Consider the following 16551-nt stretch of genomic DNA (forward strand, 5'->3'; position numbering starts at 1 on the left):
GGCAAGTTGACTTACCTAACGATTGTTGTACGAAGAAGAAAGAGAAAATACGAGTAACAAGGCTAAAAGCTCTGTCTAACGGACAAATATTCATGAAACCTTTAAATAGAAGAGCTTTCAAAAAGAAAATCAAGAGGATAGCTTAAGAGGATAGTCAAGTGAGAAGCTTACAACGAAATATACATCCTATAAGAATTTAAGAGCGAAGAAAGCAAAGAGTCCAAGAAAAAGAATACATATGAGCTGAAGAAGAGAAAAGAGAAGAGAAGATAATAGAAAAAGAGAAAAGAAATCCTTTCATACTTCATTGTTATATTGCTTACTATTGTAAGAGAAAAGAGAGAAACACCTACAAGTTTTTAAACTATTTTGTATTGTAAAGAAATCCTCTCTACGAGAGATATAGTCTGAACTACTTGTAAGCAATCGTTGATTGCAATTATGAAGAGAATTAAAATACTTACAACTGAACTCAATTTGAGTTGATGAATCTTAGCAAGGTTGCTAAGTACCGGAGGGGTTCGAATACTCAAGGAAATCTCGGCTAAGGTTGCTAAGTACTAGGAGTGGTGCGAATACTCAAAGAAAATCTCGGCTAAGGTTGCTAAGTACTAGGAGTGGTACGAATACTCAAAGGAAATTTCGGCTAAGGTTGCTGAGTACTAGGAGTGGTGCGAATACTCAAAGGAAATCTTGGCTTCATTCTTTCAAAACCCTAATTTCTCTCTCGCAATCATGCCCCATACACTCTCTGATTCCCTAGTCCTTCAACATTTCAAACCAATGAAGCCATCTTCCAAACCTCATGATCTTCATTGTCATCTTATCCAGAACAAGATGCACATGATAACTCATCAACTTCCTTTCCTAATCCTATACTCAGAACTTACCTACCTTACGCACGTAGTTCTTCCACTTTACCAACACCCCTCTTCACCTAACCCCATCACTTTCAACCTCTCTTCAGCCTTTCTTCTTTGGCCCCATTTGACCATTCCATTTCTTGTTTCCATTGCTCTATCAATTTTCTCTTCCTTATATATGATTGAGCCTTCCCTTTTGAGCCTTCTCTCTAGGAATGACAAAAAAACCCGCACCTGCAAATACCAGCAGGTAATTTAATACTCGCTCGTTAACGGGTCGCGTTTGGGCATCACACTATTCGTATTTGTGGGTGTCCGCTATCCATTTGAAAATGAAATTACAATTTTACCCATTAGGTTTTCTTTTCTAATTGCTCAATCTTTAGCTTCTGTATTGTCTTTGCCGTCAAAGAAATAGCAAACCCTAAATCTCACTTTTTTTTCAAACATTCTCCTTTCATTAGCATTGTCATCACAAAAGGATAGAAGAAAATGAAGTTCAATCCTAGGTGAACGACTCCACCGTTAATGTCTATATTCACCCTTCGAAGGTCGTGGTGACAAAGTTGCGAATGGACAAGGACCATAAATCTTGCTCGATCGCCAGGCTAAGGGTCGCGTCGCCGCCGAGAAAGAAAATGTACAAAGTTTGCTCCTGAGGATATCATGCACAGCGAGAGGTGGCCATATGGTGTGTCGAACATCCAACATGAGTGGTTGGCGAAGGGCGACCTACTTGGATTGTGTTGGTGGAAGCTTCTCTCACGTGCGCGAATGGGAGAATGCATGGAGAGTGAAGCTTATCAACATTTAACAATATCAAATAAAATATATTAAGATATATTTTCTCCAAATTATCTTTGATCATAAGCATTTATCAATTATCAAAGCTCTTTTAGTAGAAAAAATAGAGAAAAAAGCAAGATCCCATTTTTGTTGTTGGTTCCCTCTTCTTGGCTTAGCCAAATTTCTTCACTTTTTCATGCTATGCTTGGATTGACTTCTTATGGTCTTGATTACCTTTTATTCTTGGATTTATCTTTAAGGTTCCATGACACTTTAACCAAATTATTTTCTAACCTACATGAGCTCAACTTAGTTGCAGCTACACTAGCACACTTCAAAATATATCCAACGAGTATTTATGCAACTAAGAATTTATTTTTATCATGTTTTTGTATCACATGCTCAATAAACACAATTAAAAAATTCTAATTAAAATATTCTATTAAACTACAAAAACCAATTAAGAATCTGATATTAAACGCTAGATGAGGACATATATATGCACTCATCAGAAGGTTTCCATCATTTAGTAGCAATAACAAAGGTTGAATCATTTGGTATCAAGAGCAAAGTCTACATCCTTGAGCTTGAGTTTCATTCATGGATCTTTAAGAGATAAGTACTTTTGATCCATATATGTGTTGTTCATGCTTTCCTTATATGTCTAGTGTTTTTGTTTGAGTGATATATGTGTTTTGTGTTGTCTTTAGATTTGATTCAAACCCACTTGTTCTTCTTAGTCATCCATGTGTGTGCAATAGGATTTCCATTTTTGTTTCTGTTTTTATTGATTAGGATAAATTATAATTGATTAATATGTGTAGTATTTTCTATTTTGTGTTTTTTCTTGAATTTTATGGTCTTGATGTTTTGTTTAATGTCATGTTTAGTCCAAATTGTCGTTATTTCTTGGTTTAGCCATTTTATTTTCATTTTACATCATTAAAATATAAAACCCACAACATATTTAAGTTTTGATGGGTTTTTGTGCTTTTGTGTTACATCTTGATTTCATAATTGTTTTATAGTTTCATAACAAGTTCTTCAAAGTTAGGATTTTATCGAGTTTTTATAAAGAGTAACGCCAACGATGACACTATGGGCACGGGAGTGACAAGCAGTAGTGGTGGTTGGGAGTTGTGTGGCTACAAGGTATGACAAGTTCTGTTTTTTAGAGGAAGAAGAGATATCCCCGTGTGTGTAGAGGGAGAAGATGATGTTGGTGACACCTATAATGTTGTCACTATGAAGGCGGGCGATACTAGCACATGAAATCAAGAGCTTCATGTTTAAAGAAAGGGTAATATTTATTAAAAAAAAATTGAACACATGGCTGTCACATGCCAGTACACGTATATGTAGAGCAAATATCTACGTGGAACGTTGTTTGCCACATGAAACAAAATTTAATGTCATTATAGAAAAAGTGATGCCAATTTTCTCAACCAAGAGAGGGGTGAATTGGTTAGCTCTTTAAAAAATTGTTCTTTCAAAAGCTTTTCAAAATCTGAGGTTTTCTTGAAATCAATATGACAAGTATATGAACAATAATAAAATAGAAGGAATAGAAAGATCAACACACAGATTTATACAGGTTCGGCCAAGCCTACATCCAATCTTCCTTCAACAACCTTAATTAAAGGGAACCACTATAATGATAGAGTTATACAAGCAAGAATACAGAGAACTCTCCTATCAATGCACTCTCCTTCCCCAACTCAATATCACTTATAACACAATACGTGAACACCTCACAGTCTCACAACCCAAAAAACAATCCCAACTTTCTATAACCTTTAGAGCAATCCCAACTTTAAATGTAGAACACACAGGTTCTCTTCCTGGCTCACAGCAATAGGGAACACAATCATTTTGATTATAGGTAGACATTGATCCTCAAAGAGTACACCTCAAGTGCAAAATATGATCACCAATGTGTAAGCACGACTATCTTGCAAGAATCTTGATGATTTCTTTCCAAGTGAATGATCTTGATTCTCAAAGAAGTATATGACGCTCCTGCAATCAATTCTTAAAAAAAAAACAATTATGAAAGTGTAAGTTCATTAATTCATATTGAAGTAGCAAACAATGCGTCTATTTATAGAATTTTCAAACATTGACGTAGTTTAATCGATTACGCTATTAATGTAATTTGTTAAGCTTTTCCTTCTACTTTAACAATTTTACATCTGTTTCATATTTAACATATTAAATGGCACATGCAATCGATTATGTAAATCATACAAGCCAAGAACATTCAAATATGACCGTTACGGACAATTATGGCTTTCAATGAAAATGATTTTCACAATATAACCATTTTAACCGATTAGGAAACTTATGTAATTAGTTAAGTTTCATACTTAAGCAAATTTCAAAATCATTTTCCTTTCAAACCACATCAATGCACTCAGCAAACACATGATGACATGACAACATGTTTTAATCGATTATACAATTAATGTAATGGGTTAAAACATGGTTGTTTTGCCCCTGTAAAGCATATACTGAAATATGAAGAAATTTAACAAATTATATAAACAGTTTAATCGATTATTTCTTTGAGATATACAATGTGCAATATGTTTAATTCATTCATACAATGAATGCATATACCAATCAATTCAAGCAGAAACACACAAATATGATCAAGCAATTATTTTGTCATTTGTTGTGCAAGAAACTATAAAACATTTCTTTTGTTCATTATCAAAAAAATCATATGTGAGATGAGTTTAGCTAAACATAGTTCCTCTATCAACCCTCATTAAAAAAAAAAGACTAAATTTATTGCTTTAAATAATGAGAGACTAAATATAATCAAAGTTTTTTAATACAAACTAATTGCAATTTTTTTGTGTTATAATTTAAGGAAAAACATATTTAACTTTAAAAAATAAAAGAAATTAATTTGAGAAAGTTGTAAGAAATTTATTTTAAAAGGTAAATTCTAAATTAAATTCTGCCACCAATAATTAAAATATGTACAATTTCCAAATTCATATCTATTTTTTAATCAATTAATAATTCTTCAGAACTTATTATTATTTTATATAAAAATATATTTTATCAGTTAAATAGTAATATTTTATATTTAATATTTTAATAAGTAGACAATTTTCAATTTCTGGTATTTATTTTATATTTGATCATTTAAAAAAGTATTATTTGATTAAACAGTTTAGTTAAATGATTAATTAATCTTTGTTCTTGAGATATATAGTTATTGAATAAGTTATTTCACAAAAAGAGGAAAATGGGCAATTGTTAAATGCTGTGATAATAGTTAATGTCAAAACATATATAATGAATTTTTATAAAGTTATGGAATTTTAAAGAGATTATGTAATTTCTCATTCACATATTTTTTACTTTTCTCATTCAATTATGTAACATAATGTTAGTTATCTGTAATTTTAGATTTTACGAATAATTTTTTTTAAGAAAATTTGTTATGAGTATTTAATATAAAATGTTATAATATTGGAAGTATTTAATAAATTTCTTAAAGAATAGTTAGAAAAACAAACAGAATGTTAACAAATGGAGAGATAATATAACATACACTTCTCAAAACAAAACTATAAATTGTGCGCACTACATTTGCGAGTGGGGACAGAGTGTGACAGAGACCCTACCATGCGAGATAACAACGTCTACAGACAAAAGCCACATAAATATTATATTAATAAGCATAAATTTTAAGAGAGAGAAAGAGAGAGTGAGAGAGAGAGCACTTTACCACTTTTATATGTTGCACGCATCCATCCACAGCAGAAAACACAAGGAGGACAAGGGTACTCCACAGACAAGAGAAAGAAAGAAAACCCCATTTAAAGCTTTTTTCTTTTTGTACTGTGCACATCACAAGAAGAACAAAGATGGGTTTTTGAACCATCACATAAAATAGAGAGAAACAAAAAAGAAATAGGGATATTGGAGAAAAACAAGAGGAAGCTGTGCAAGTGAAAGAAGATGGAGGAGGAGAATGAATGAGGTGAGGTGTGTTTGTTATTGTTCTTTGTTCTTTGATGTTTGTTGTTACTGAAATGGGTTTGTCGAACTTACTCCATGTATTTGACAACTAGGGTGTTAAAGCTCAGATCTTTGTCTTTTGTTCTCACCACAAATTTCCTACTTGGTATTTTGAGGTCATCAATTTGTGCACCGAGTCCTTGACTGAAACCCAATTTCGTGATTTTTGTGGGGGTGGAGTTTACTCTTCTACCAACTTGCTGGGGTTGATTTAGATGAAGGCCGTGCCCCTACCCTTTCAGGAATTTAGAGGGAACGGGGTGTTAGATTTTGCTTCTGGTGCTGTTGCTGTTTCAGATTCGCTGTTACTCCCACAGCAAGAGCAATTTCTGCAAAGGTGGAATCCCCACAGGGAAAACTATTGCTATGTGGGCATTGAGCCCACTTCTGGTTTGGACCTCAAAAGGAAAACAAGCCCTCCTACATCCTCCTCTACACTGTCTTCCTCACGCGGCAGCAGCGGCTGCGGTGGAGGTTGCGGCTCGACCGATAGCACCACCGGCGCTGGAGCAGCGAAGGTCTCGACTGAGAAGGAGAACAACCCACCTCAAGCAGGGTTAGAGGTTGGACAGGGAAGATGTGGACTGGGAATGGAGGATTGGGAGAGTGTGTTGTCTGAGTCATCTGCTCAAGATAATTCCATTTTGAAATTGATTATGGGGGACATTGAGGACCCATCTATGGGCCTGACCAAGCTTTTGCAGGGTGGAAGCGCCTCTCAGGATGTTGAATTCAATGGGGTTGGAGTGGGTTTTAGTTTGGTGGATCAAAGTTCTGTGCTTGATCCCATTCCCAGTGTCAACTTTGTGAGCAGCATTGATCCCTCTGGTCCTGGGAATTGTTCCGACTTCCCTTTTAATTCCCATAGTAATGTTAACTCCAATATTTCCAGAGTTGGTTCTGGTGTGAATCCGCCTAACCATGGGTTTCCTGATTCAGCTAGCAATCTCTCACCAGTTTCACTCTCTCAGGGTGTTTTTCAGCCACAACAACAGCATCCAGCAATAGAGCCTCTTGATGAGAAGCTGCAAGTTCTCAATCCCCAATTTATTTTGAACCAAAATCAAGCTCAGTTTATGGCAAACCCAGGTTCGGTTTTGCCTTTGAATTATGCTCAGTTGCAAGAACATCATCAGCTTCTCCCACAGCCTCCGGCAAAACGCCTGAATTGTGGCCCAAATTATCAGGTTCCTAAGGCACCCTTTTTGGACTCTGGCCAAGAGCTGTTACTACGGAGGCAGCAACAGCAGCTTCAACTGCTTCCTCACCATCTGCTGCAGAGGTCATCCATGCTGGTGGCCCCAAAGCAGAAAATGGCGAGCCCCAGCGGTGAAGATTTGGCAACCCACCAGCTTCAACAGGCTATAACTGAACAGCTTTTCAAGGCTGCAGAGCTGATCGATGCCGGTAATCTGGAACTCGCGCACGGGATATTGGCGCGGCTCAATCACCAACTTTCCCCCTTTGGGAGGCCTTTTCAGAGGGCTGCTTTTTATTTCAAAGAGGCCTTGCAATTAGGACTTCATTCAAATGCCAACAACAGTTCTATGACCTTCTCACCCACAGGCCTTCTGCTCAAAATTGGTGCTTACAAATCATTCTCAGAAATCTCACCAGTTCTGCAATTCGCCAATTTCACTTGTAATCAAGCACTGCTTGAAGCTGTGGAAGGGTTTGATCGCATTCACATAATTGATTTTGATATTGGGTTTGGTGGACAGTGGTCTTCTTTCATGCAAGAGTTAGCACTGAGAAACGGAGGTGCTCCTGAACTCAGGATCACAGCATTTGTGTCACCCTCCCACTATGATGAAATTGAGCTCAGTTTCACTCGGGAGAATTTGAAGCAATATGCTGGCGAGATAAACATGTCCTTTGAGCTTGAGATTTTGAGCTTTGAATCTTTAAATTCTGCTTCATGGCCCCAGCCACTTCGTGATTGCGAAGCTGTGGTGGTTAACATGCCTATTGGCTCATTCTCAAGCTACCCATCATATCTTCCTTTGGCCCTTCGCTTTGTGAAGCAGCTCATGCCAAAAGTTGTGGTTACATTGGATAGAAGTTGCGATCGAACTGATGCACCATTTCCTCAGCATCTGAATTTTGCACTTCAATCTTATTCGGGGCTGCTTGAATCACTTGATGCTGTTAATGTTCACCCAGATGTCCTTCAGATGATTGAGAAATATTATCTTCAACCCGCAATGGAGAAGCTTGTTTTGGGTCGACATGGTTTTAAGGAAAGAACACTTTCTTGGAAAAACCTTCTCTTGTCATCTGGGTTTTCACCATTGACCTTCAGTAACTTTACAGAATCTCAAGCAGAGTGTTTGGTGCAGAGGACTCCAGGTAAGGGATTTCATGTTGAGAAAAGACAGTCTTCCCTGGTTCTTTGCTGGCAAAGGAAGGATCTCATCTCAGTTTCAACCTGGAGATGCTGACGAGAGGCACTATGCACCTTTGAACTGCCAATTAATTTTTAAATTCAAAGGTGCTGCACAACTTACTGCTTTTTATGATCTTTCTTGCTTCAATTTGCCTTGGCCATGGTTCCATGCTAATGAACTGTTTTTTTAGGGTTTATTTTTCAGTAAAGCAAGTGAACATATTAATTAGCAACTGAATGCCAATTTATGAGTTCTGATATTTAGTGTATTTCTATAAATATGGGCATTTTATTTCTGCATTTTGCCCCATTTTCATTGCTTAAAGTGATGGACTTTTATTGTATGCTTGACAAGTAACTAATTATCCTGTAAAGTTGAGGCTTTGTTTGATCCTGATAAAGTCTCTCTTTCTCTCTAGCAATGCTAATAGCTCAATTTGCTCTGTGAAACTACTCATGTAGTTGAAAATAGCTCATGAACTGCACCCTATTTTATTCGGTGTGAATTCTTTAGTTAGTTTGGTAGTTTGCAAAATTTCCATTTGATATAAATTTTGTATGCATACCTTTCCCCTGGAAGAATTCATATTAGGCCAAATTTTTATGAATACTTATTGTGGTTGTTGAGTACTTATCTGAGCACTTGTTGCTGTACCATTCATCACAACTTAGTTATTAACTAATCTGCACAATTATGCTTCATCAAGTCTTTAAATTTAAAGTTGACCAATAATTTTTTTGGACTCAGACCCTCATTTGTGTATCATAACCTACTCTGATAGTAAGGTTCCATTCTACATTTCATAGCATTGACACTTTTTCCATTTGCACTTACATCATTACCCTTATGCCTAGTTTCCAGCCAGCTACTTCAATCTAATGCCTTAATTTGTTTATTATTACTTAGTAAATCAACCCAAAGAAGTCATAGTTAATTGCCATTTGTCACGGCTGATCTCAGGAGATTGAAAATAACTCTAGATACTAGGGTAGTGCATGTTTGCGGCAATACTTTTGGATCATCTTTTCTCTCATATCACGATGGAAAGAGTGAGGATCCCAAATCTATGCTAAAATCTAATTGAAAAATGAATCTGATCCAAAATTCTGTAACTGCTGGAGTTTTGAATTCCTCATTATTTTTACTTCACTTTTCCCGTTATGATTCGTTTGCTCTCATGAATATTACCAAGGATATCCTGAAATTTTTTTGTAGGATCCTGTCACCTAAATTCTCTCAAACACATGTATCTATAGGGTATAACTAATCTTCATTTTATAATTCTCCTATGGTCAATCATAATGGGTTAAGTAAGTCGCTGGATTCATTACTCTTTTATTACCATTATTAGCATTATGATTATTATTATTATTAATATTATTATAATACGTACGTCGCCGAATATTTAAGACATTGTGTATCATTTTATTTGGGCATGCCAACGCTTGTATTATGAATTTATAATAATACTTTGAACTAGAAGTTGTTCGACTAATTGTATTTTAATGAATCCCCTAATGAAATCACATGGGTCTAGTGTGACTGGACCCCACTTGAAATTAGTTTAAACTCTTCATTTAACTATGCTTTCAGCAAACACAATAATAATATTTAATGATTGAGGCCATGTTGTTGCATGAGAGAGATGTTTGGCTTCTCATTGTGATTATAATTATTCTTGTCTTTAGTTTGTTTTGAAAAAAAAGAAAGAAAGAATGGCAAACACGTCATTTTCCTGGACAATAAGGTGCTTTTGCTAGCCCAGAACAGATTTGCAAAATGCATTTTTTAATACTAACCGAAGATGGTACTTGTTATGCGGCATTACTTGTTTTTTTTAAGCAGGTTGCAAATATTTTAACTAGGGTTCACAAATAGAAGATGAATACTCATTTTGTTAGCTATGCATGCGAGTGGTCCTTCTGAGAGAGCAGCGCTGTGTGTCCCACATAACATATATAAATAAAAGAAAATGGAGAGGACCACCCTTCAATCTTGGGCAAGTCATCACTATAATAATTAAAAAGGGGGAATGGTGGTGGTGGGTTCCTTTATCAATTTGTTTCTTTCTTTTTTATTTTTTTATTTTTTTAACTAAAAGAAACATGGTGGATAATTAGAAGAGTGGTACATGAATAAAAGAAATATGGATAATGACATGAAAGGGGAATAAAAGAAGAGATGGCAATAGGGAAGAGTAATTGAAGGAAACGGTACATAAATCTTAGAAAGAAAAATAAATATTATGCAGATTTTTTTTTATTTTTTTTCTTTATAACAGATATTATTAAAGTAGATTCAATTAAAAAAGGTTAATCTTTTATTTTAATTTTAAATTTGCTTACGGTCTGGCGTTAAAGAAAACAGAAGTTTGCTTATGATATCTTGAATTTTAAAGGTTCTATTTAGTTTGTTAAAAATTTGGTTTTGCGTTGTGGTGTCAACGTTGACTACGTCACATTTTTTGGTAGTTTCCTACGACATATCATCAAGTTGAAAAAATGAGTATGATAAATGCATGACTAATTTAATTCGATATGTCCATTTAAGTGATTAAAGTGAAAATTTTAAATTGAAGAAATTAAATTATAAAAAATAGAGTGGGACACAACTTTTTAATTCAACAACAGTAACAGAAATAATTAAATGTCAAAATAAATTAATGTTGTCACTTGATATACTCTTAATTTTACGTCACGACCTAGAAATATCACGCCTTGAGACAAATTTGCGAAAACATTTTGAATCTATTTTTATTTGTATTTAGATATAATTGTTATTATTTTATGATATTTTAGTAATTTCATTTATATTTATTTTTTATGATTTGTGTTTTCTTGTGTGTTTATGTTTAGACAATTTTAGTAATATTCATTTATAATTTCATTTATATTTATTTTGTATTTTAGAAAGATTAGGCAGTTTAGTAATCCAAGTTTTGAAGTTTAACAATAAGTAAGTACATCTGTTTAGAAAGTCAAGCACATACCTAACCTGAAGCGTTTAAACATTTTCAATGAAAAACCTAAGGTTTTATACAAGAAGTTACAAAAATCGTCCAAATGCTAATACAAAGTTTTTTCAAAATAAGAACACATAAAACAATATTTCCCTGAATTATATACCGTCTAACATGTTGTTTACAAGAAGCGTCTAATCAATAAGCAGAACCTACACGAACCTTTTGTGTTAATAAGTCTAAGGATTTTTATTCATGAAGTGTTGAAAAAAAAACAATTTACAAAGGTATCGTCCAAGGATATGTGCAAAACAATAAGATGTTTTCTGAAGCTTTTTAATTGAAACATCTTTCCTTGAGAATCATAAAAACATTGAAGCTTAATGTCTTACATCTAGAAATAGTGTTATAAGCTAAAGTGTCTTATGAATATCGTCTAATGAAAAGCACGTTAAAATCCACATCTAAAACAAATTCTCATAAGAATCTAAGTCTTTACATCGTCTACTGTCAATGTTTTATACATCATCTAACATTTCTTGAACGTTATACTTGAACGATGCATTAGTTACTGACAAGACATGTGATAAGATGTTTTGGAAAAGCAATATAAATTAATGTCTATATATGTTCAAAACTTTTAATATCGTTTAAGGCATGTACTGTAAAGTGTTATTTTTCTTGTATACTTTGTCCTTGTTATATGTGCAGAACAAGAATACACAAAGGATTAGTCAGAATATTTTCACACGTTAGATAAATACGTTGAGAAGAAGTGAAGAACATTATGGGAATGTTTCTATTGAAGACTTCTGCTCTGACAAGTTGTTGATAGGGGGAGCAAAGTGATAGCTGAACCAAATCTCTCTTATAATGTTTTTGATGATGACAACACATTAATAGAAACAACACATGAATGTTGTAATGTCACAACAGAAAAATGTTTCTGTGTTGCGTTATACATATGTGAATTTGTACATGCTTACTATGATAAATGCATATACTGTGACAAATGCATATATTGGACATACTGTGTGATTTATGCATACTATTATGATTATGATGTGATTATATCTATGTATGCACACTATATGTTTATGTGTATTGAAAATCACAAGCACAAAAGCATATATGCATGACATAATCGATTACAGTGTTGTAGTAATCAATTAAGGTCATCAGACAACTTGGTTTTGGAACTGTGGCAAAACAACTAGTTTGAATCGATTACATTAGTTGTTAAACCAATTAAAACTCGTGTGTTTGCATATATCATTTTCAAATGTGTTGTGATGAGTTTTTTGGTTGATAGTAGAAAAGAAATCCCTATCATGGTACTTAAACGATGGGTGCTTACGTCACATGAAGGAAGAAAGATCTATATTCCAAAGCCTAAGGAACAAGAAGGGAGGAATAGTCATATTCGGTGGAAACCAAAAAGGCCAAATAATAGGCATTGGAAAGATAGGTATAAACCTTTTCCTATCTATTGAAAATGTTTTATTAGTTGATGGCCTCCAACATAATCTGCTTAGCATAAGTCAATTATGTGATAACAAATATAATGTTATTTTTTAAAAAGGCCAATGTAAATTATTAGACGATGAAGGTCTAACAGTATTTACTATTAATATACAAGGCAACTTGTATAAAATAAATCTAAACGAACTGTAGAATCAAAGTGTTTCATGCCTAATATCTATAAAAGATGAAGCAATATCATGGTACAATAAATGTGGACATACAAATATGAGATTAATCTCAAAGTTGTAATGCCATGACCTCATGAGAGGGTTGTCTAAAGTGTCATTCAAGGACACGATCTTTTGTAATACTTGTGTGAAAGGTAAACAGGTCAAAGAGTCTTTTAAAAGTAAAAATAATATTTCAACTGAAAGACTTCTTGAACTACTGGATATTGATTTGTTTGGTCCTATAAGAACTGTGTCTGTCAATGGTAAACACTACGAATTAATAGTCGTCGATGACTTTATTGTATGGACTTGGGTAAAGTTCTTGACCCATAAGGATGATGCTTTTGAAGAATTTTTTAAACTTTGTAACAAGATAGAAAATAAGAAGGTTTGTAAGATTGTATCAATCAGAAGTAATCATCAAGGAGAATTTGAAATTAAACAATTTTGAAATTTATGTGAAAACTCTAGCATAAATCCCATTTTTTCAACTCTAAGGACACAAAAAAATGGAGTCATTCAGAGAAAGAATAGATCTTTGCAAGAAATGACCAGAACAATGTTAAACGTTTTAACATTCCAAAACACTTATAAGTTGAAGCAGTCAATACAACTTGTTATCTTTAAAATAAAGTTTATTTAAGGTCAATCATTAGCAAGACTCCATATGAATTATGGAAGAACAAAAAACCCAACACCTCTTACTTCCATCCTTTTGGATGTCAATGTTTCATCCTAAATACTAAAGAGAATTTAGGTAAATTTGACTCAAAAAGTGATGAGGGTATCATACTTGGCTACTTAGAAATCTCAAAAGCATATAAAGTGTATAACTCTAAAACATCTAAGGTAGAAGAAGGCATTCATGTTAAATTTAACGAAAATGAGCCTGACAATAAAATGTCAGAGCTAGATGAAGCATTTGCATATATGCAGATAAACAAATGAAAAACAAAAGAAACGATAGAGAAGCATCCTCTGATCCTAAAGCGTCTAGGCCCTCCAACGAATCGTCTGCTCCTAGATTGTCAAAACAAGTAGACAAGTCTCCTGAAGAGTTAAGAGAAGCTAGCGGATCATGTCGTCTAATAACAAAGAATCACCCAACAGACAAAATCATTGGTGATTGAGCTAAGGAATGTGGGACTTAGATGCAAGGGCTACATAAGCACACATGCAAGGTAGCTTAAGTCCCACATCACCCAATTCTTCATCATCCTAAAGGTATATAACCCACCTAACTTGTTAAAAGAGCAAAATTAATGCTAAGAAAGAGTTGCCTTGTGCTACAAGCTATCTAAAGGAAGAAGAGTTATTTATTATTCTTTCTTTTAAGTTCAAGCTATGTTATGTCCCACATTGCTTGCATTTTCAAGAGGAAAAGAATATATAAGCTTCTTACAACTCAAACTAGATCAAAAGGTACAACAAGGAAATCAACAACTTACATTACTAAGGTAGAAATACAAGCCTCAATGAAACTTATTCTACTCTCTTTACTCTTTTGTTTTCTTCATGTTTTTCCCATCTATGATCACATTGCGAACCAAGAGATTGTTGAAGTTTCTCTGGATGAGATATGTAATGCCTCAAGGCTAGTTAGCATGAGTAACTTGATCCTCGAAAAACCCATCCAACTATATGTGGAACATGTTGGGAATCCAAGTGTGAGTCTAAGTCCCACATTGGATAGAAATGAGAAAGTAGAGCAATATCTAAAGGTGAAAGACCCACTAACTCATTGCCTTAAGGTTTTGGGTAAAGAGTGGTATCAATCCCTTATATAATTGGCTCAGATGTTATTGGTGTTTGTGTAACCCACAGGGAACCTCCTCCTCGATAGACCCAACAGTGGTATCAAAGCAATGGTTTGTCTTGGTGACCGGCTCAGATGAGTATAATGATCCCTATACCGAAAGTCTTCCTAGCAAAGGGTATTCAGATAAGCGAGTTCCATTAAGATGAACGGCAGTTGGAAAGGATTACTCGTGGTTGTGGTTGGTTGGGAATGCTTCCGCTGGAGGGAGAGTGTACCTATATGGAAGGGACTCACCCTTGAGGAGGAGATTGTTGAGAATCCAAGTGTGAGTCTAAGTCCCACATTGAATAGAAATGAGAAAGTAGAGCAGTATATAAAGGTGAAAGACCCATTAACCTATTGTCTTAAGGTTTTGGGTAAAGAGTGGTGTCGATCCCTTATATAGTTGGCTAATATTTTATTGGTGTTTGTGTAACCCACAGGGAACCTCCTCCTCGATAGACCCAACAGAACACTGGATTGACCTTGAAGAACTCCATGCTTACGGGGTTGATGTTCTCACCAATGTTCATCTATGTGACATTGACAAATAATTCGACAATGTTCATCTATGTGACATTCACAAATAATTCGACTGGGATACCTCAATTTTGCTAGAGCTGATAAGGCAATTCTAGACAAATGTAGACGTCAGCATAAATGGCATTGTCTCCAAGGTCATCAGAAAGGAGGTCCGAGTAGATATTGCCTCCATTGTCGCTGGTGTAAACTATGAATAATTCGACAAATACTATTACGAGGGTTGGGACCACATGTATGAGTTTGATTGTATTGTTGAAGGAAGGCTATACGGGATCAACTTCAAGCCTATGTAAAAATTGAGATCACCTACCGGCTGCTCACCCCATACACAAAGATTTTACAACATGTCATCTCCAAGACCATTCTTCACAAGAGCAATGCAAGGGACCATAAGATGGAGCTAGGAAGGTCTGTGCTTTATCATCTCTTAACGGGCATTCCCTTCAACCTCCCTCACTTGTTCATCAACCTAGTCCCTAGTATGAATAATTTTGACCTTGACATATATTGGAGCTGCTATGACTATCTAATATACCAAGTAATTCAACACCAAGGAGTGATGGATTTTTCTAGCCTCTCCTAAAGTTCCTCTTCTAGGAAGGAACAAGATATTATTGATTGGGGCCTTTAGAGGCCAAAGGTTTAGTGTCGCCAACATCAGAGCAAATGCAATTGGGCATTGATGTGAAGCTCATTGATAAACTTGAACTGTTTGATGTTGAGCAACTAGCAAAGGCTAGGAGGACACAACTCTCCCCTCTTCATATGGAGATTGATCTCAAGGAGACTTGGAGCTTGAAGAGCTTCATTTCTACCGTCTCAAAGTTAAAAATTAAGATCAATGCTCAAAAGAACATGAGAGATGTTGAGGACAATATTCTTATTACCAAGACTAACAAGCATCTTCTTCTTCTTAGAGGTTGATGCAATAATACGGGACTTAACGAAGTGAATATTCTTAGTTTTAATGTTAATACTAAATCCTTCCAAGCAAAAACTTCTTAAAAATAAATGTCCTTTTGAAAATGTAAGAGAATTGATTAATGATAAATTTTTTAATGTGTTGAAGAATTTGTCTTTTTATCATGAAGTTTGGTATGATTCTCGTACTTCTATTTTTTATTTTTTATTTTTTAATAAATTTTTTATGTAATAACAACTATATTTATCATGAACTTATTTCGAATGTTTCCCTTATTATTCCTATGGTACGAAATTAATTTATTTTTTAAATTTGCGAACAAGATAAGTGGTTTTTTAAATAAAAATATTTTTTGTTTACTATTATATATATTTTGAAAATATTTACTATTTTATTTTGAAAATGAATTTTAGATGATTATTAATAAGAACATTTTTAATTAAATTTCGTAATTTCGTTCTTATCTTAGACATAATTATTTTTTTATTAGATTTATTAAATTAAGCTAAGTAATATGTTACATTTTAATATTTCCCCATAATTTTGCAGTTAGATCCTTAA

The 16551-nt window shown here is 34.3% G+C and overlaps 1 protein-coding gene across 2 annotated transcripts; it reads left to right on the top strand.

Annotated features, from left to right (window-relative positions):
- The first annotated feature begins 5366 nt into the window (after positions 1-5366).
- On the top strand, positions 5367-8382 carry LOC108329297 (scarecrow-like protein 22). 2 transcript variants are annotated; one of them, XM_017563450.2, is made up of 2 exons: positions 5367-5654; positions 5741-8382. In XM_017563450.2, exon 2 carries the CDS (start codon positions 5903-5905, stop codon positions 8126-8128), a length of 2226 nt encoding a protein of 741 aa, XP_017418939.1. In that variant the 5' UTR covers positions 5367-5654; positions 5741-5902; the 3' UTR covers positions 8129-8382. The 2 variants fall into 2 exon arrangements, with proteins under 2 accessions (XP_017418939.1, XP_017418938.1); XM_017563449.2 differs by having other exon boundaries at positions 5367-5649.
- Positions 8383-16551: the final 8169 nt, after the last annotated feature.

The sequence above is a fragment of the Vigna angularis genome, chromosome 2, assembly GCF_016808095.1.
Source record: "Vigna angularis cultivar LongXiaoDou No.4 chromosome 2, ASM1680809v1, whole genome shotgun sequence".
NCBI lineage: Eukaryota > Viridiplantae > Streptophyta > Magnoliopsida > Fabales > Fabaceae > Vigna > Vigna angularis.

Coding starts and splice junctions, on each gene's coding strand:
- LOC108329297 (XM_017563450.2), top strand. CDS start 5,903: ATGAAGGCCGTGCCCCTACCCTTTCAGGAATTTAGAGGGAACGGGGTG.